General features: G+C 39.3%; 2 protein-coding genes across 2 annotated transcripts in view; both read left to right on the forward strand.

The window, feature by feature from the left end:
- Nucleotides 1-1,504: 1,504 nt before the first annotated feature.
- Nucleotides 1,505-16,810, forward strand: LOC117673018 (vomeronasal type-2 receptor 26-like). Its single transcript, XM_087893460.1, has 5 exons — nucleotides 1,505-1,857; nucleotides 2,977-3,831; nucleotides 8,785-9,012; nucleotides 12,806-12,932; nucleotides 15,266-16,810. Exons 1-5 carry the CDS (start codon nucleotides 1,519-1,521, stop codon nucleotides 16,165-16,167), a joined length of 2,451 nt encoding a protein of 816 aa, XP_087749586.1. The 5' UTR covers nucleotides 1,505-1,518; the 3' UTR covers nucleotides 16,168-16,810.
- LOC148113850 (vomeronasal type-2 receptor 26-like) overlaps nucleotides 16,385-20,346 on the forward strand; it is a 31,236-nt gene continuing 27,274 nt past the window's right edge. Inside the window, exon 1 of the mRNA XM_087893461.1 lies at nucleotides 16,385-16,461. Coding sequence (XP_087749587.1) covers nucleotides 16,385-16,461 — 77 coding nt within the window. The remainder of the gene's footprint in view (nucleotides 16,462-20,346) is intronic.

The raw sequence follows: 20,346 nt of genomic DNA on the forward strand, positions 1-20,346 counted from the left end.
AAATATTAAAAGTGATGTATTTCAATAGCAATAAAAAACATAATATTCTGCCCCCCCTCCAAGGGTACAGCTGGAGAACAAAGACCTTTGATACTGACTTTTAAAACACTTACACCTCCAACTTTTAAGTAGCCTCATGGAATAATGTAATTAGATCGTCCTACTTCAAATGACTAATGGAATAAACAGATGGCTGAGAGATGGATTGGTCTGCAAGATATTATTCTTTGCATCTGTACAATATTGTCCTTGTACGTAGAATCTGATACACCTCTTCATAGATGTTCTGTAGGAAACCAGCCTCTTATTAAGCACAAGCAATATCATTCAGAAGATTTGGTCATGGCAGGCATTTCCTGTCTAATTTACATGATGTCGGAAAAAGTAACATTCACAAGAAATCCATCAAAGGAACTAGTGGATGATTTCATGTATGTAATTCTTAGTTTTAAGCAATGCAATACAGAAATAGTTAAAATTTGTAGCATGATTGGATTAGAATGAGGGATAAATTTTGGGTTGCCTTTGCTGCTTGATTATTTCTCTCTCTCCTTAAGATAGATAGATAGATAGATAGATAGATAGATAGATAGATAGATAGATAGATAGATAGATGATAGAATTCTTTATTGGCCAAGTGTGATTGGACACACAAGGAATTTGTCTTTGGTGCATATGCTCTGAGTGTACATAAAAAGAAAAGATACATTCGTTAAGAATTATAAGGTACCACACTTAATAATAGTCATAGGGTACAAATAAGCAATCAAATCATATTAGGAAGCAATCAATATAAATCGTAAGGATATAGCAACAAGTTACAGTCATATAGTCATAAGTGGGAGGAGATGGGTGATAGGAATGATGAGAAGTTTAATAGTAATAGTAATGCAGACTTAGTGAATAGTTTCACAGTGTTGAGGGAATTATTTGTTTAGCAGAGTGATGGCATTCAGGAAAAACCTATTCTTGGGTCTAGTTGTTCTGATGTGCAGTGCTCAATAGCATCATTTTGAGGGTAGGAGTTGAAACAATTTATATTATTACTAAATTATTGTCAGATTTCTATTACAAAAACTATTTTTCAATATGTTTTTATTTAGATAGCTTACAACCCTCTCCTTGATATCATTTGGGCAGATAATAATTTAATTTCAGTACATTCCTTTTTCATGTGGTAATAACTAGGCAATGTACAAAAAAAAGTCAGCATTGGCATCTCATTAAAGAAGGAAGAGGAAGAGGAGCAGAAAATGGTGGAGTAGAATATTAGAGTAGGAGATAGAAATAACATTAGATCCCTAAATTAAAGAAACCTTCTGTAATTATTAATAATTATTCTATTTTCCAATTCAATCTTCTAAATGTATCCCAGTATTTAGGGCTATTTCAGATGGATAGAAGGAAGTAGAGTGTTACAGCCCAGGTATTTCAGTAAGACATTTATATCTATTGTTATTTAACTTTGCCCTTTGTCTGGAGACTAGCAAAATGTAAAAATAGAAAACATAAATTAGGATGCAGCCAATTCCAACTCTGAACAGATGCTCTAATACGCATTTCAGATTGTATATGCAAAACTACCAGCACATTTTGGCTTTGGAATTTGCAATCAAAGAAATCAATGAGAATTCCAGGATTTTGCCTAATATCACCCTCGGTATCCATATCTCCAATAGCTATGCCCTGGCAAGATGGATCTATCTGGCTTCCATGGAACTTCTCTCTACAAAGGGAAGGTTCATCCCAAACTACAAGTGTGATTTCAAGGACAATGTAATATCTGTGATTGCAGGACATAATGGTTACATTGGTCAGTTCATGTCAAATATTCTGAGCATTTACAAGATCCCACAGGTAAGAGCCATCCCAGAAAGAAAAAAAAATCAGGTCCTTCCAATAATCCATTTATACGAACATTTGTGGCTTGTGCATATGAAATAGAAATAAAAATGATGTAATAAATTCATCTGGGAATTTGCTCCATCTAAGTGTAATGAAATGTAGATCTAGCCCAAATATAATGTACAGATATTCCTTTTTTATGTGAGAACACATGGATATAAAATGGAGCATATCATTTTATAGTGCAGCATAGGCCATTTTTTAAAAATTTGATTTATATGCCGCCCTTCTCTGAAGACTCAGGGCGGCTTACAATGTGCTCAGCAATAGCCTTCATCCTTTTGTATATTTATACAAAGTCAGCTTATTGCCCCCACAACTGGGTCCTCAATTTACCTACCTTAGAAAGGATGGAAGGCTGAGTCAACCTTGAGCCTTGGCGAGATTCGAACCCTGCAGTAATTGCAGGCAGCTGGTCTTAATAACCAGCTTAATAACAGGGTGCCTTAAACCCCTGTACTACCAAGGCTCTTGAATTTCTCATTCTACTTAAAAGTTAATTTCGTGAAGGAATATATTTATTCACAAAAATGTAAAACAGGTTCAGATTTTTAGTTGGCCGAATATAATGTTAGCTTCTAGTTTACATATCCAACTAGTATACAGTATGTGAAATATAAGGATGACAATGTGTTTGATTTTGTTTAATTTCTATTCCAAAATTTTATCTAGATTATGAATGTGGTTACTCTCAGAAATCTTCAAAATAAAGGAAGATTAAAGTAAGATTAAACCTCTGGTCCCAGTGACTGACCCAGATTGGATCACAAGTTTTAAGTATTATGCTTAAATGCAACGGTACATTATGCATAATGCAATGGTACATTTGCATCCTTAAATTCATACGTTTCTGAAGCTTTAAAATGATACTGTGTTAAAAGAAAAAGAATCCATTTACATAAAAATTATATCAGCATGTGCAAATTCTGCTGTTCTTTCAAAAAACTATATTAATATTTGTATCAATACACTTCCTTAATATAGTTTTTTGAAAGAACAGCAGAATTTGCACATGCTGATATAAATACTTTGAATTGGAAATTTATCCTCCAGTTTCTTCATTTTTCTTAGCTCATATATGGTTCAGCTACAGAGATGGATGACAATATGCAACCTGCTTTTTTCCATCAATTATTTCCCAATGAAGATCTTCAAATTATGGGGATCATCCAGTTGTTGCTTCACTTTCAGTGGAAATGGATTGGCCTCATTATACAAAATCCTGAAAGAGGAAAGAGTTTTATACAGAATAGGCTTGATATGTTTTCTACGAAAGGCATCTGTTTTGACTTCATAAAAGAAATACCAAAGGAACCCGTTACCAATGACATTGAGGTTCATCTTACTGGCTATTTTATGATATACGAGGTTATTATGAGAAGTACTGCCAATGTTGTGATCATATATTGTGAGAACGAGGACATGACTGTCTTGAGAATGTTGCCATACATTTCAGAATATGTGGACATGCCAATGAAGAGAAAAGATAAAGTTTGGGTCATGCCAGCACAGATGGAATTCACATCAATCCCCTTTCAAAGATACAGGAGCCTGGATTTCATCCATGGTGCATTATCGTTGGTAGTTTCCTCAAAGGAAATATTAGGGTTTAAGAAATTTATTCAGGTGAGAAAGTCTTCTTCTGAAGAAGAGGATAGTTTGACAAGAGTGTTTTGGGAAAATGCATTTGAATGTTCTTTCCCAAATGCTGGGTTAGATGAGGACAGTGACAATCAATGCACTGGTGAGGAGTCACTGGAGAGCCTTCCCAAATGTCTATTTGAAACTAGTATAAGTGGGCAAAGTTACAGCATTTACAATGCTGTCTATACAGTGGCCCATGCTCTGCATGCCATGCTTTCACCTAAACGCAGAAAAAGAGGAAATGCTTGGGAACTCAGGACTCTCAATCAACAATCATGGCAGGTAAAAAATGAAATGTATATAAATATCCCTTTATATAAATGACTATTGTATAACTGTGTTCAGTTAGTATTGTAGAGTTGTATAGCTAATAAGATCAAAGTGATATGTCAGAAATTCAAAGGGGAGTAGCTTTTGCCTTAGTTTTAGAAGGAAGACAAGAGCAGTATGGGATAAATCATTTCCCAATGAATGGGACTATTTTTTATTTTTTTAAGAATAGAATAGAATTCTTTATTGGCAAAATGTGGTTGGACACACAAGGAATTTGTAGGTGTATATGCTCTCAGTGTACATAAGGAGAATAAAATACATTCATCAAGAATAAAAATGATAACCTGCTCAGGGCCAGGTTATCTTCGAGACCACCTTCTACCGCATAGCTCCCAGTGACTGGTAAGATCCCACAGAGTTGGTCTCCTCCGGGTCTCGTCAGCTAAACAATGCCGGCTGGCGGGCCCACAGGGGAGGGCCTTCTCTGTGGCTGCCCCAGCTCTCTGGAACCAGTTACCTCCTGAGATCCGGACCATCCCCACCTTATTGGCCTTCCGAAAAGCAGTGAAGACCTGGCTTTTCTGGCAGGCCTGGGGCCGTTGATCTCACTGTTGCAATCTGGCGAGATCCGGCCATGAATGGTGTGAATGGGTTTTAATTGTTTTTAATGTTTTAATTTTTAATGTTTTTATATATGGTTTTTAAATGCATTGTAAGCCACCTTGAGTCTTCGGAGAAAGGCGGCATACAAGTTGAACAAATAAATAAATAAATAAATAAATAAATAAAGATACAGCACTTAGTGATAGTCAAGGTTATTATCAAATTGTACTAGGAAACAAATTAAAACAATATATATTGAAAGATACAAGCAACATGGTTATAGTAATAAGTGGGAAGAGATAGATACTAGTAAGGAAGAGAAGAATAATAGTAATACAGTCTTAGTAAATTATTTCACAGTGTTGTGGGAATTAGTTGTTAAGCAGAGTGATGGCATTCAGAGAAAAACTGTCCTTGTGTCTAGTTGTTCTGGTGTTCAGTGCCCTTAAAAGACAAACTGAGACATAAGGAATGTTTCCTTGTAGCCCACAGTGGTTTGTGATAGTTCTATCAAAACATTCCCCTATCCCCTTGCATAGGTTTTTGGAGATTCAAGATGTTGTAGGATGTAGGCCAGTCATATAAATAAATAAATAAATAAATAAATAAATAAATAAATAAATAAATAAATAAATAAATAAATTTATTTCTATACCGCCCTTCTCCCGAAGGACTCAGGGTGGTGTACAATCTATTAAAAGCACAGAGACAGACATCAGTTAAAAATAATTAAAATTATTAAATAATTTTGGCTCAGATTTAAAACCCAAAAAATTTAAAACACCCAATTTAAAAATCATTACATTGATAACCCGGCCTGGTGGAACAGCAGGGTCTTGAGGGCACAGCAAAATACACGGAGGTCAGAGATCTTACGCATTTCCGGGGGCAGTTCATTCCATAGGGCAGGGGCTCCCACAGAGAAGGCCCTCCCCCTAACTTGTGGGGGTCACCAGACGACATAACTTGGCTCATGGCACCCTGAGGAGACCCTCTCTGTGGGAGCGAACTGGCCAGTGGGAGGCTATTGGTGGCAGAAGTCGGTCTCGAAGGTACCCGGGTCCTATGCCATGGAGCACTTTAAAGGTGGTAACCAACACCTTGAATCACACCCGGAAGACCACTGGGAGCCAGTGCAGCTCGCGCAGGAGGGGTGTCACGTGGGCACCACGGGTTGCGCCCATAACTACCTATGCAGTCGCATTCTGGACCAGCTGAAGCCTTAGAGTGCTCTTCAAGGGGAGCCCCATGTAGAGAGCATTACAATAATCCAGCCGGGAGGTGACAAGGGCGTGAGTGACCGTGCGCAAGGCATCTTGGTCCAGAAAGGGCTACAACTGGCGAATCAGGCAAACCTGATAAAAAGCCCCCCTGGCCACAGCCATCATATGCTCTTCTAAAGACAGCCGTGCATCCAGGAGGATACCCAGATTGCGAGTCCTCTCTGTGGGAGGCAGGGATTCGCCTCCAATAGTCAGCGATGGCACCAGCTGACTATATTGGGACGCCGGAAGCCACAGCCATTTGGTCTTGGAAGGGTTGAGTCTAAGCCTATTTCTCCCCATCCAGACCTGCACGGCCTCCAGGCAGCGAGACATCACATCAAGGGCATTGTTGGGGTGGTCTGGGGTGGAGATGTACAGCTGAGTGTCATCAGCGTACTGATGGACTCTCACCCCAAAACCACAGATGATCTCACATAAATGTTGAACAGAAGGGGCGAGAGGACCGACCCTTGCGGCACTCCCCATGCAAGGTGCCTCGAGGTCGACCTCTGCCTCCCTGCCAACACAAACTGCGAACGGTCGGAGAGGAAGGAGGAGAACCACCGCAGGACGGTGCCCCCTATTCCTAACCCCCTCAACCGTTGCAGCATGATACCATGGTCGATGGTATCAAAAGCCGCTGAGAGATCTAATAGGACCAGGATAGAGGAGCAAACCCCTGTCCTGAGCCCCGACCATATAAATGGTCAGCTAGTGTTTTGGAGTTGTATAGCTAATAAGAGCATTCTGAAGCTGAACTAACTCATAAGCGATATGTCAGAACTTCAAATAATAATTCCAGATAACACTAAACATGGGGTGCAACAATGCACAATGAGAAGGAGGCAATGTCAAATGTTAATTCAAGAGAAGTTTTAGAAGGAGTGTGGGGTAAATCAGTTTCCAAGTGAATGGGACTGTTTAATAGGATATAAGGAATCCTACAGTAGTTTGTGATCTTTCTATCAAAACATTCCCCTAGGAACCTCTGAATCTTATGATGCAAATATTTCTTCTATCTATGACCATGGTTCTCTTTAAATATCAGAAGGGATGGCCTTAATTTGAGATCTATTATGTAATTATTTATGAATAGTTATGCATGCATCATTTTGCCTTTTTGAAATCTAAAAATATCAGTTCTCTGCGGGAGTTCCCTCCAGTAGTTTCTGGATGGAATTTCTCCATCGTACACTGTTAACAATAAATCCTGCACTGTTCCTTGATTATTTGCTTTGGGTTCTTTATTTTGATTCTACAGTGAGGAGAAGAGTATGAGATGCATAAAAAAAGAAAGAAAGGATAGCATTGTTATTGTTGCTGCTGCTGCTGCTGCTGTTGTTAGTTGCAAAGTCATGTCCGACCCATCGCAACCCCATGGACAATGTTCCTCCAGGCCTTCCTGTCCTCTACCATCTTCAGAGTCCATTTAAACTCATGCCAACTGCTTCAGTGACTCCATCCAGCCACCTCATCCTCTGTTGTCCCCTTCTTCTTTTACCCTCAATAATTCCCAGCATTAGACTCTTCAGTCTTGTCATCTCTTGTTTGACAACATCCAGCTTCGCTTGATTCATTGATCTTACATTCCAGGTTCCAATGGAGTATATAAGTATATATATGGAGTATATAAGGATAGCATTAAGTACTGATTAATAGGCAGATTGCAAGAAGAAGGAAGAATGTTGTTTGTTCTTCCTTCTTCTTAGTCCATGCAGACATCCACAGCATTTTTAGTACAGCAATTCCAGTACAATAGACTAGAACCCAAAATTTCACAAATGGTTATATTAACACTTTTGCTTCAGCTGGTATAGATGATAATATTTGTTCCTGCACGATGAGAATGTAAAGAAATTCTAAAAATAATGTCAAGCAGTGCAGGGATGCCATTGAGGCAAGATGCAAAAATAAGACGGAGTGTTAATGGAAATGAAATGATGATTCATTCCTGGAAAAATGGGATTTTTTAAAGTCATAGGTTTATTTGTCAAGCATATATAAGATAACAGGTAAAAGTATAAACATAATTTGAATACATGAAAAGAGTAAGTAAAAAAGGAATATTAGGACAGCACGCTGGTGCTCTTATGCACGCCCCATACAGATCTCTTAGGAATGAGGTGAGGTCAACAGTAGACAGTTTAAGGTTAAAGTTTTGGGGGTTTGGGGAAGAAACTACAGAGTCAGGTAGTGCATTCCAAGCATTGACCATTCTGTTACTGAAGTCATATTTTCTGCAATTGAATTTGGAACGGTTTACCTTGAGTTTGTATTTATTATTTGCTCGTGTATTGTTGTGGTTGAAGCTGAAGTAGTCATTGACAGGAAGGACATTGTGGCAAATAATTTTATGTACTATGCTTAGGTCAGACTGAAGTCGGCATAGTTCTAAATTGTCTAAGCCCAAAATGTGGAGTCTGGTGGCATAAGGTATTTTATTGTGGTTAGAGGAATGGAGGACTCTTCTTGTAAAATATCTCTGGACTCTCTCGATTGTATTTATGTCCGATATGCAGTGCAGGTTCCAGACAGATAAGCTGTATTAAAGAATTGGTGTAGCAAATGTTTTGTATGCTCTAGTTAGTAGTACAACATTACCAGAGAAGAAGTTATGCAAGATTAGGTTAACAACTCTTAATGCCTTTTTGGCAATGTTGTTACAGTGGACTCAGGCACTTGGATCTTTAGAAATGAGTACTCCAAGGTCCTTGACAGAGTGAGGGTCATCTACAAGGTCATGTCCATCTAATTTGTATTTTATGTTTTGATTATTTTTGCCAATGTGCAAGACAGAGCATTTGTTGGTTGAAATTTGAAGTTGTCACTTGTTAGACCAATCTGACACGTAATCAAGGTCTTTTTGAAGGGTAGTTGCTTTATCGGTGGTGTTAAACACTTCTGCTAGAGGGAAAGTTTACTAGGCTTTCAGGTTTCTGTTGTCATACCCTACAACAATAAAAATAGATTTTTGTACTATGTTTGCTGATTGGTGTGCCTCAAAAGGATCACATATAGCTTATGAAAGTTCCTTCCTTTATTCTTGCTCCTTATTTCCAATTGTTAAAACTTTCTCTCAATTATTTCCATTCAGTTCCATTGGTATCTGAAAACTGTTTCATTTAACAACAGTGCTGGAGAAATGGTTTCCTTTGATGAAAGAGGAGAGCTAGCAACTGGATTTGATGTTATCAACTGGGTCACATTCCCCAACCAATCATTTCATCGAATCAGAATTGGAAATATAGCTCCAGTGGCTCCCCCTGAAAATCTTCTTACTCTTTCTGCAGAAGATATCATCTGGCCCACTATGTTTAACCAGGTACCAATATCAAACCACATGGAATAATTTCTATTATTTCTTTTATTTTCATTTACTGGTTTAAAATTCAGACAGTTTCTTCAACAATTCTGGTGGGACCCAGAAGAAGGGCCTTCTTTGTGGTGGCTCCCTCTCTCTGGAACATCATTTCCCCCAGAAATTAGAATTGACCCCACTCTAATATTCTTCTGGAAGGTGCTGAAAACCTGGTTCTGCCAGCAGGCCTGGGGAACCCAGAGCGGGATGGAGCCCATTAAATGGCTCATGTGATCTGCTGTCACTGGGGTGGGGGTGGGTAGGAAGTGGGGGGTGATTTTGTTATACTGTACTATATTAATTTATTTGATTCTCTTTGTTAGCTTTTCTTGTTTTAAGTGTGGTCTTTTATTCTGTAAGCTGCCTTGAGTCGCCATGGGTGAATAGGCGGCAATATAAATAAATAAATAAATAAATAAATAAATAAATAAATAAATAAATAAATAAATAAATAAATAAATAAATTACAGGCACACACTTCCTGTGTTGTACGGCAACACAAGGGCCTTCAGTTTGATGCTCCTCAGCCTCAGCGCTCATGGGGAATGTTGGTGAGGCACTTCAAGGAGTGGATCAAGGAGAAAACAAGAACACATCTATGTGATCTGTAAATGTTTGCTCCTTGCAAACAAATAATGGAGCAAAAATTGTATAACTTTTCAAATCACTTCAGCAGCTGTGGGATGAAGAATTTCAATCAGTTCATGGCTTTTATAAACAACAGACGTGCTGACCCACATTTCTAATCACTTCTGAACTGCAAATATTTGCACCCAAAGAGAAACATCTTTGTTTTTGAGGATACGTATTTACTGAGTAGGGACACGGTGGCTCAGTGGCTAAGATGCTGAGGTTGTCGATCGAAAGGTTGGCAGTTCAGTGGTTTGAATCCCTAGTGCCGCGTAATGGGGTGAGCTCCTGTTACTTGTCTCAGCTTCTGCCAACCTAGCAGTTCAAAAGGACATAAAAATGCAAGTAGAAAAATAGGGACCACCTTTGGTGGGAAGGTAACAGCATTCCGTGCACCTTTGGCATTTAGTCATGCAGGCCACATGACCATGGAGACGTCTTCGGACAATGCTGGCCCTTCGGCTTTGAAACGGAGATGAGCACCACCCCCTAGAGTCAGGAATGACTAGCACATATGTGTGAGGGAAACCTTTACCTTTACCTATTTACTGAGTAATTTCCATTTGCTGGGGGACTATAATCAAATTGGAGTGAGCTAGAAAAAAATGACTTAATGCAAAAAGTGAAGTATTCGAAATAATGTTAGAGATGGTATTTATCTCCAGATATAATGGATTACATTTAAAAAGTATCTCCAAATATTTGCTGGAAGGGTAAAATGGCTAAGAACTTTTTAGGTGGGTTTACGAAAAAGTAATATTGGATTAAAATATATAATTCAATTAAAATTTTTGAAAGTTAGTATACAGCTTAGACCTGATATTTGTAGCATTAGGGTTTATGGACAAAGAGTTGGAAGAAAAATCACATGGCACTTTACTTTTATATATGAAAAAAGTGGGTCAGCTCTGGAAGGAACCTGCAATATCTACAATAGTATAATAATTAATAAAGGTGACAGAACTGGCAGCTATGGGTAAATTAACAGCTTTTGTAAGAAAAATGACACTGAAAATTTAATCTACAATTGGAAGATGTTTTGCAGGTAATGGGGAAAAAATCAAATTATGTTTATATGGATTCAATGATTGTTCAAACTTCTTAATTTGGGGAGGGAGAAGGAATAATGGACATTTATAATATAATGAATATTATAATATAGTGTTAAAGTAAGGATTGAATTTAAGTGGTTTTTAATTTCTTAGAAGTCATCATTTGCATATACTATAATTTTGTTTTGTTTTTTAATTAGTGAATCATCTGTTTCTCTTTTCTTTATTTTTCTTTCTGATTGTTCATTTTGATTAGGTTTTATGTAACATAAAATGTTATAATATAGAGGAATTGACTGTTCTCTCAAAATGACTCAGGAACAAAGTGTTGTGACTCAGGCCCAAGTAGTTAGTATTAAATACAAACAGTTCAAAAACAAACAGACTTTATTAGAACAGCTGAGAATTAACTCATTTTCAGCGTAGTCCAAACTAAATTAAAGCAAATTCTTCAAAACACCATTCCTCAGTTTATCACCGACCTTGGGATAATTAGGCAAACTGCCAAAGGTTTTTCTTGGCAAAAGTTCAGAAGCAGAAGACGTCGATAAGAAATGAATACAGTGAAACAAGAACCAATTCTCTCAACGTTGTTTTCCGGCAAAGAGGCCGTTACTGGTCTTTTAAGCCTTATGGGAGGGGACAATTATCTCTTGGCCCTACTCCCGAGTCGTCCTCTCTGCTTTATCTGCTCCTGCCTTCTGGCAGCTCTTCTCATACATGCACTAGGAACAGGCTCCTCCTGTTCCTTTGCCTCTCTACTGTCAGCCTCTGGAGGCTCTGAAGTCTGCACATCACTTCCCGATGGCCCTGGCCCCCTCGCTGCCTCCGATGCAGAGCCCACATCTGGGCCTTCCCCAGCCTCCAGGACTGGCCCATGTTCTTCCTCAGCTTCATCGCTGTCCGACTCCGCTGCCAGCTCTGCAGGCTGCTGGTGGACCACAACACAAAGTGACTCATGAATACTATCACCATGAAATTAAAACCTCCATTTAGAAACTGACTTGAACTATGTTTTTGGGGGAATAAAATAATTTTCATTCCATGGTTACAGAATTCAATTTTTCTCAATTCCCATTCATTTTGTTGAACTTTTAAACCAAAGTGTTGAAACAGTTTCAGAAATTGCTAAAAAAAGAATTATTGTCGTATTTTTTGGAGTATAAGATGCACTTTCCCCCTAAAAGAGGCTAAAAATTTAGGTGTGTCTTATACTCCGAATGTAGCTTTTTTGAAGCTTTTTTTTCAGCCCTAACGAGGCGCTAGAAGTGAAGTGACCTTCACGCTTTGCCTGCTTTTCTCATTGCTTCTCTCTCCAAAGATCAGCTGTGCTTTAGAAGCTGTTTTTTATCCCCAAGCAGGGGATAAAAAGCCCCCACGCTCAAAACCAACTAACTAATATGCTGAAGCTGACCAGACTAAGGACACTAGTCAGATGAATACCTGGTAGGTAGATTCCCCCCCCCATTTTCCTACTAAGCTGCATCTTATACTCTGGTGAATCTTATACTCCGAAAAATACGGTATATGATATATTAAAATGTATAGGCATATTATTGCTTATAAAAAAAACTATATATTGAAATGAATGTACTTAACCTACTGGCTAATAGCTTCTACAAACGGGAGAATTTTATCATTCTTTAAAATAACAAAAAAGCCATACAATAGGGCTACTCTTACTATGTTCTTGTCACATGGTTACTTATGGCTGTATGCTTCCCACAGTATGGACTGTTTCTGGCTTGTGTGAATATGCCTCTTAATCTAGAGTTTTATGAACGCCTGCTCAAACTCAAAAATATTGGAAACAGTATCCAAAATTGTCCAATATTTCAAAGGAATGCCTCTTTTAGTGTAATTTTAATTGCAAAAGATGTTAAATGAATACTGTAATTGATTGTCAGAGCAATTTAAACAAGCTGTATGTCTACCTGGGTGGGGGGGATACTCATACTATACATGAATGCAAATATTTTATGTGCCCAAAATACTAGTGAATTCCCAATTCTTCTGCAAAAATTTCTGAATGTTAAATAATCATTTCTCAGTTTTCCTTCTTAATGTCTTAATAGGCACAGCCATTTTCTATGTGCAATCCTCCATGCTCATCAGGTTGCAGCAAAATAAAAATAGAAGGAAAGCCCTTTTGCTGCTATGATTGTCTTCTATGTCCAGAAGGAAAAATTTCAAACAAGACAGGTAAGAGATCTAAAAAGCACAGATTTCATTGCTATGTATTTTGTGCCATGTCTTAGGTCTATTTTTTTAATTAGCTTTTTAATTGTAAACAGCTAGCTTACCATCTCTTTAAAAGCCTGTCCATAATTCAGGAGAGATATTCATTATTCAATCTATTCAAATCTCATGCCATCATGAGGGCAGGGCTGAGGATTTTGTGCAGTATCTGCATGACAAAGTTGCTCAAATTCGGGAAGGCTTGGACTCTGAGTGGGTAGATGCAGGCAGGGTGATGGAGACAGGTCTTGAGAGTGTTATCTGGGAGGAGTTTGACCCAGTGACCCCTGAAGACGTAGACAGGATTCTGGGTAGACTTAGCGTGGCCACATATTTATTGGATCCGTGTTCCTCCTGGTTGGTGCTGGCTTCCCGGGAGGTTACACGAGGCTGGTTCCAAAGGATTGTCAACGCTTCTTTGAGAGAGGGTTACTTTCCCACTGCCTTGAAAGAGGCAGTGGTGAGGCTCGTCCTCAAGAAGCCCTCCTTGGACCCGACTGTTTTAGCAAATTATCGTCCAGTCTCCAACCTCCGCTTCATGGTGAAGGTTGTTGAGAGTATGGTAGCGTGACAGTTCCCCCAGTACCTGGATGAAGCAGTCTATCTCGATCCATTCCAGTTGGGCTTCAGACCTAGGCATAGCATGGAAATGGCATTGGTCGCATTGGTTGATTATCTCTGGAGGGCTTGGGACAGGGGTTGCTCCTCTGTCCTGGTCCTATTAGATCTCTCAGCAGCTTTTGACACCATCGACCATGGTATCATGCTGCGCCGGTTGGAGGGGTTAGGGGTGGGGGGCACCTCCTTCCTCTCTGACCGGTCACAGTTTGTGTTGATGGGGGGGCCAGAGGTCGACCCCGAGGTGTCTTGTATGTGGGGTGCCGCAGGGGTCGGTCCTCTCGCCCCTTCTGTTCAATATTTATGTGAAGCCGCAGGGTGAGATCATCCGTGGTTTTGGGGTGAAGTACCATCAGTACGCTGATGACACTCAGCTGTACATCTCCACCCTGGACCACCCCAATGATGCCCTTGATGTGATGTCCCAGTGTCTGGAGGCCGTGCGGATCTGGATGGGGAGAAACAGGCTCAAGCTCAACCCATCCAAGACCGTGGCTGTGGTTTCCGGCATCCCAATATAGTCAATTGGTGCCATCTCTGACTATTGGTCACTGGCCCCCATGGAGAGGGCTCGCAACTTGGGTGTCCTCCTGGATGCACGGCTTTCTTTAGAAGAACATGTGACAGCCGTGGCCTTTCTATCAGGTTCGCCTAATTCGCCAGTTGCGTCCCTTTCTGGATCAGGACTCCTTGCGCACGGTCACTCATGCTCTCATCACTTCTGGCCTGGACTACTGTAACGCTCTCTACATGGGGCTCCCTTTGAAGAGCACCCGGAGGCTCCAACTGGTCCAAAATGTGGCTGCGTGGGTGATTATGGGAGCGTCATGGTGCTCCCATGTAACACCTCTCCTGCATGAGCTGCACTGGTTCCGGTGCAATTCAAGGTGTTGGTGACCACCTTTAGAGCGCTCCATGGCTTAGGACCTGGATACTTATGAGACCGCCTTCTGCAACTGAGAGCCTCCCACCGGCCAGTACGCTCCCACAGAGAGGGGCTCCTCCAGGTGTTGTCGGCCAAACAATGTTGACTGGCAGCCCCCAGGGCAGCTGTGGGAGCACCTGCTCTCTGGAATGAGCTTCCCCCGGAGATACGGACAATTCCAGATTGACGTACTTTCCGTCAGGCCCTCAAAACTTTTATTTCATCAAGCCGGGCTGGCCTAACTCTCCAATGGTGTAATTTTAATTTTAATTTTAAATAGGGGATTTTAACTGTCGGGCCAAATTGCTTAATATATTTTTAAATTGTTTTTAAATTTTGTATTCTATGTTTTTTTATCTATGGCTGTTCACCGCCCTGAATCCTTCGGGAGAAGGGCGGTATATAAATTTAAATATTAAATTAAATATTAAATTAAATTAAATTTTACTTTTACAGATTTCATTGCTATGTATTTTATGCAACCTTTTAGGTTTTCCTTTTATATATAAACATTTTCATTACTTTGAAACTTTGTCTATAATACAGGATAGATGTTGATTACTTAGGAGTCCATTCAATTTATTTTATAATCATATCATCCTTTTAGTCTAAGAAAGATCAACCAGACCATAAAAACACATCTTTTCATGTTTGGTTTCTATGAAAGCAAAGAGATTACAAGACTAGGAACTATCTTTCCTTCCATTCGATCAAATAAAATTTATAAATATGAATGCAATAATTTCTTTTTCAGATGCAGATGACTGCTTCCCATGTTCAGAAGATCACTATCCAAACAAAGCTCACAATCTTTGCATTCCAAAACATATCACATTTTTGTCTTATGAAGAAACTCTGGGAGTTAGCCTGACAACTACTGCTTTCTTCTTTTCTTTCATCTCAGCTTTGGTGCTGCATATCTTCATTAAACACCGAGACACTCCCATTGTCAAAGCCAACAATAGAAACCTCACTTACATTCTTCTCATTGCTCTCCTCCTCTCCTTCCTTTGCACTTTGCTTTTCATTGGGGAACCTGACCAAGTAAAGTGTCTCATGCGACAAACTACTTTTGGCATTATCTTCTCTGTAGCCCTTTCTTGTATATTGGCCAAAACAATCATAGTGGTTATTGCTTTCATGGCCACCAAGCCAGGCTCCAAAATGAGGAAATGGGTGGGGAAAAGGCTGGCCAATGTTATCGTACTTTCTTGCTCTCTAGTGCAAGCCACCATTAGTGGTGTGTGGCTGGCAATTTCTCCCCCATTCCCACATTCGGATATGCACTCAATGACTGAAGAAATCGTCCTAGAATGTAATGAAGGTTCAGCCTTCATGCTTTATAGTGTCCTTGGTTTTATGGGTTTTTTGACTGCTATCAGTTTTACAGTGGCTTTCTTTGCTAGGAAGCTACCTGATAGTTTCAATGAAGCCAAATTTATCACCTTCAGCATGTTGGTCTTTTGCAGTGTGTGGATATCATTTGTTCCCACCTATCTCAGCACCAAGGGGAAGTACATGGCAGCTGTGGAAATCTTCTCTATTTTGGCTTCTGCAGCTGGTTTATTGGGCTGCATTTTTGCCCCCAAATGCTACATTATTGTTCTGAGGCCTGATCTGAACAGAAAGGGACAGCTGATAAAGAAACAAAACTGATTGTTTAGATCAGAATGCTATAAAGTCTCCAAATTGTGATAGAAATCTCAATTGTCTCCTTAAGAAATTGCTGTCCATCTCATAGGACTGTTTGAAAACAAGTGTGCAGGAATAAAATGTGGAATGTAGTCCTTATATAATGGTTCCTTTACATTTCATATTGGGGGCTTTTTGTGTGAAATAGACAAATGTAATGCAGATGTTCTAAGAGGCACTGATGGCTGTCATAGAAAAAGTGACCATAGGAAAACAGGAAGCTAATGAGAAAATGAAGGGAACGAAGGAAGGAGAAATGTGAGAAATAAAATGTGAACTACTTTTTGCCATTTTTTTCTACTTTTTAAAAAATTACATAGTCCAAAAATAGAAGAAAAGACAGGAATGTTGAGAAATAACTCAAAAAAAGGAGAGAAACACTTTTGGTAATAGGTAAACTTCTAAAAGAACACTGAGAGTAACAGAATGAGGTTACATATGTAAGTATAACTAAGATTAGGGTTAGGAATTATATTGAAATCTTACAGCAGTCTTGAATTTTACATAATATTACCTGCTTGTCCGTGTAAATTTCATAACTAATGCTATTTATCATTAATACAATTTATTAACTTATACTAAGTAATAAACAAGAAAGCACAAACCATAGCATTTTTTATTTTTTTTTAATTTTGATTTATATGCCGCCCTTCTCCGGAGACTCAGGGCGGCTTACAATGCGCTAAGCAATAGCCTTCGTCCTTTGTATATTTATATAAAGCATTAAACTAACTGTGAACTGGTATTTCTGACGATCAGCCAGGTGACGATCAGCTGTGATGCACAATTTATATTAGCTCGAATCGTAGGAGTTCCTGCTTTCTAACTAATCTAAATCACATGGCATAGCGGATTCCCCCCTCGCAGACTTGGAAGGCTTCAAAATGTTCCTTTTTTAGTGCTGCGCAGGCGTGCCTCAGGCATGCATGCGGGTGCAGCGTGCGCTCAGTAGCAGACTCACAGAACCAGTAGCAGACTTCAGAGGATTTCACTGCTGATGGCATCACCATAGCATCACTATAGGGTTAAACCAAGTGAAATCTCTCCAAAACACCCTAAGTAAACCAACAATCAGGTAGCCCCAGAAGATGAAATAGGAGTCATCTGCAACATACAATATCAGGGCTGTAACTATCACTATGTGGGTCAAAAGACTAGCCAAACACATCCATGAATACCAACTAACAGAAGCTATGATGAAAGTGCCTTAATTTCACAACACATGGAATAACTTAACCATAGTTTAAGCTGGGAAACTGTGAGCATCAGAGATCCAGCCAAGTCCCAAAACACACATAGAGTTCACAACATCTACATATCAGAGTTGTGATGGCATACAGGTTAGAATGCAGTACTGCAGGCTAATTCACTACTCATTCCAGGAGTTCTGGCCAGCTCAAAGTTGACTCAGCCTTTCATCCTTTCGAGGTCAGTAAAATGAGGACCCAGATTGTTGGGGGCAATATGCTGACTCTGTAAACTGCCTAGACAGGGCTGAAAAGCACTATGAAGTGGTATATAAGTCTGTGCTGTTGTTATTGTTACCATTCAAAAGAGGCAATCAAAAAGCCAAAAAGGAAAGAAAAAAATCCAAAATACTTGTGTCCCAACAATAAATACCAATATTAATGCTAGACCGACAATCAAGTAAACAACAGAAAAGAAAAAAACTTATGCAGTCAAACAAGCTAACAGTAAACAACAGCCTAATCAAGGAACCACCAATATCATTCCCAGTAACACTGATAGGGCAAGCCACTATTATATAGAATGAGAGCAAACCCCACTCCGTTCCAGCACTGATGGTGTTACTTACTAATGTAATAAAACGTCTGCAGAAAAATGACCAAGCTCAGAGAGCACTAAGGTTTCGACAATTCAACTCTTAGCCACAAATACTTTCTTCCATTGAAACAGCAAAGTCTGGAAAAGATCTATGTATGTAAAGTACATTTATATTTGTGTGTATCTACATAAAAATAAAGGGACAATGTGGCTCAGAGGCTAAGATGCTGAGGTTGTCGATCGAAAGTTCGGCAGTTCAGCGGTTCAAATCCCTAGTGCTGCATAATGGGGTGAGCTCCTGTTACTTGTCCCAGCTTCTGCCAACCTAGCAGTTTGAAAGCATGTAAAAAATGCAAGTAGAAAAATAGGGACCACCTAACTGTGTTCTGTGCGCCTTTGCCATTTCGTCATGCAGGCCACATAACCACAGAGACATCTTTGGACAGTGCTGGCTCTTCAGCTTTGAAACAGAGATGAGCACCACCCCTTAGAGTTGGGAACAACTAGCACATATGTGCGAGGGGAACCTTTACCTTACATGGGAATAAACTGTATCGGTCCCTATATGTGTGTATAAAATCAGAGGGTGGGGGGAAGGAGGGAGAGAAAGAAAGAGAGAGAGAGAGAGAGAGAGAGAGAGAGAGAGAGAGAGAGAGAGAGAGAGAGAGAGAGAGAGAGAAGAATTCTTTGAAGGGATTAGCAAATCTCAGTTTTTATTCCTTTCAAATTAATTTAAGGTCAATAGAAATTTGCATTTTCATCACTCTACTGCATTTAAAATGGGTAGAGAAATATGTTCTCTACCACATGCATTTTAGATCTTATTTGCCTAACTTTATTCTCATCTGAAATATTTTCAGATGAGAACTCTATAACAAAATTGAGAAAGAGAAATCTGATAGATCACACTCTCTTGATAAATTGAACAATCTAGGAATGAGGAATTCACTTTGCTTCCATAAAATGTACATAAGATTAAAAACTTGAACATAGAGCCGTGATGGCGAACCTATGGCACGCGTGCCAGAGGTGGAACACAGCACCCTCTCTGATGGCATGTGAGTTGCCACCCAAGTTCAGCTCTGCTGTGCATGCGCACATGCCTCCCACCAGCCAGCTGGGGGATGGGCCCCATGCGCAGGCCGGGCACATGCGGGTGATGGGGGCCCACACACGCATTGCATTTGGGGTTTCAGGCATGCATACATGCATTTACATGCTTGCATGTGCTCTTTGGGGACTCGGTCTGGAAATGGTTAGCCATCATTGATATAGAAAATTCCAGATCATTTCTTCCATTGGCCTTCTATCACAGATCCATGTATAAAAATGGGAAATGTTCCAAATGCACCAAGAAGTAGAAGTTATTCTACTTCTATTACAGATTTCCCAAAAAGGGAAAACCTGCATTGAAGAATTGTGCATGCAATACAACTGTTCTATGAAATGCTAATAATATTATAATAATTGTGACCCAAATAAGCACATTGGAGCATATAAATAAAAATTCAGAGAATACCAGTACTTTGATTAATTATATTAGTTTAGAATATCTGAAGTGAAATATGCTTCATAATGGGGAGATCCAAATTTTATTTAATGGTAATAGCACTAACACTTAGACTTATATACCACTCCATAGGACTTACAGAACTCTTACAGAACTCTTTGAGCAGTTTATAATGTCAGCATATTGCCCCAAACAATCTAGGTCCTCGTTTTATCAAACTCAGAAGGATGGAAGACTGAATCAATCTTGAACTGGTCAGGATCAAACTCCTTGAATTGGCAGAGTTAGCCTGCAATACTGCATTCTAACCACTACACCACTATGGCTCTTAATACAACTTAATTTGATTTACTCTATTGTTTACTCTGTTCATCCTAGCTGAAATTTCCATTTAAATTCAGCTGATTTCTCAGTTGGAAAACCAATTACAAATACTTGAGATGAAAACTTTTTTACATTTCTCATTTAGTTCTTTCTATCCCCTGGCCACTGTTATTTTGTCTTAATTCCAGGTTACAATTCCCTGTGTATCACAAATTGGGTTATACATCTGGACATGTCTAGATCTCTACAATTATCAATTATGTGTTCTTCTTTTCACTCTCTAAGGAGTTACAGAAAATATTAAAACTAACATTTAAACAGCCAAAAAATATAATATTCTTCTTTCTCCAAAGGTACAGCTGGAGGACAAAGTCCATTCGTTCTGATTTTTAAACCATTTACACCTCTGATTTTAAAGCAGCCTCATGGAATAATGTATGTTAGGCTGTTCTGTTTCAAATGCTTAATTCTCATGGAGTGAACAGGTGGCCGAGAGATAAATTGATCTGCAAGATGATATTATT

The sequence above is a fragment of the Pantherophis guttatus genome, chromosome 4 (assembly GCF_059756535.1).
Source record: "Pantherophis guttatus breed Tessera chromosome 4, ASM5975653v1, whole genome shotgun sequence".
In the NCBI taxonomy this organism is placed as follows: domain Eukaryota; kingdom Metazoa; phylum Chordata; class Lepidosauria; order Squamata; family Colubridae; genus Pantherophis; species Pantherophis guttatus.

Bases quoted from the DNA above. Each gene is read 5' to 3' on its own strand.
- LOC117673018 (XM_087893460.1), top strand. From the start codon at position 1,519: ATGCAGCCAATTCCAACTCTGAACAGATGCTCTAATACGCATTTCAGA. The intron at 3,832-8,784 runs GTAAAAAATGAA...ATTTCCATTCAG, and splicing joins TCAATCAACAATCATGGCAG to TTCCATTGGTATCTGAAAAC. The intron at 9,013-12,805 runs GTACCAATATCA...ATGTCTTAATAG, and splicing joins GGCCCACTATGTTTAACCAG to GCACAGCCATTTTCTATGTG.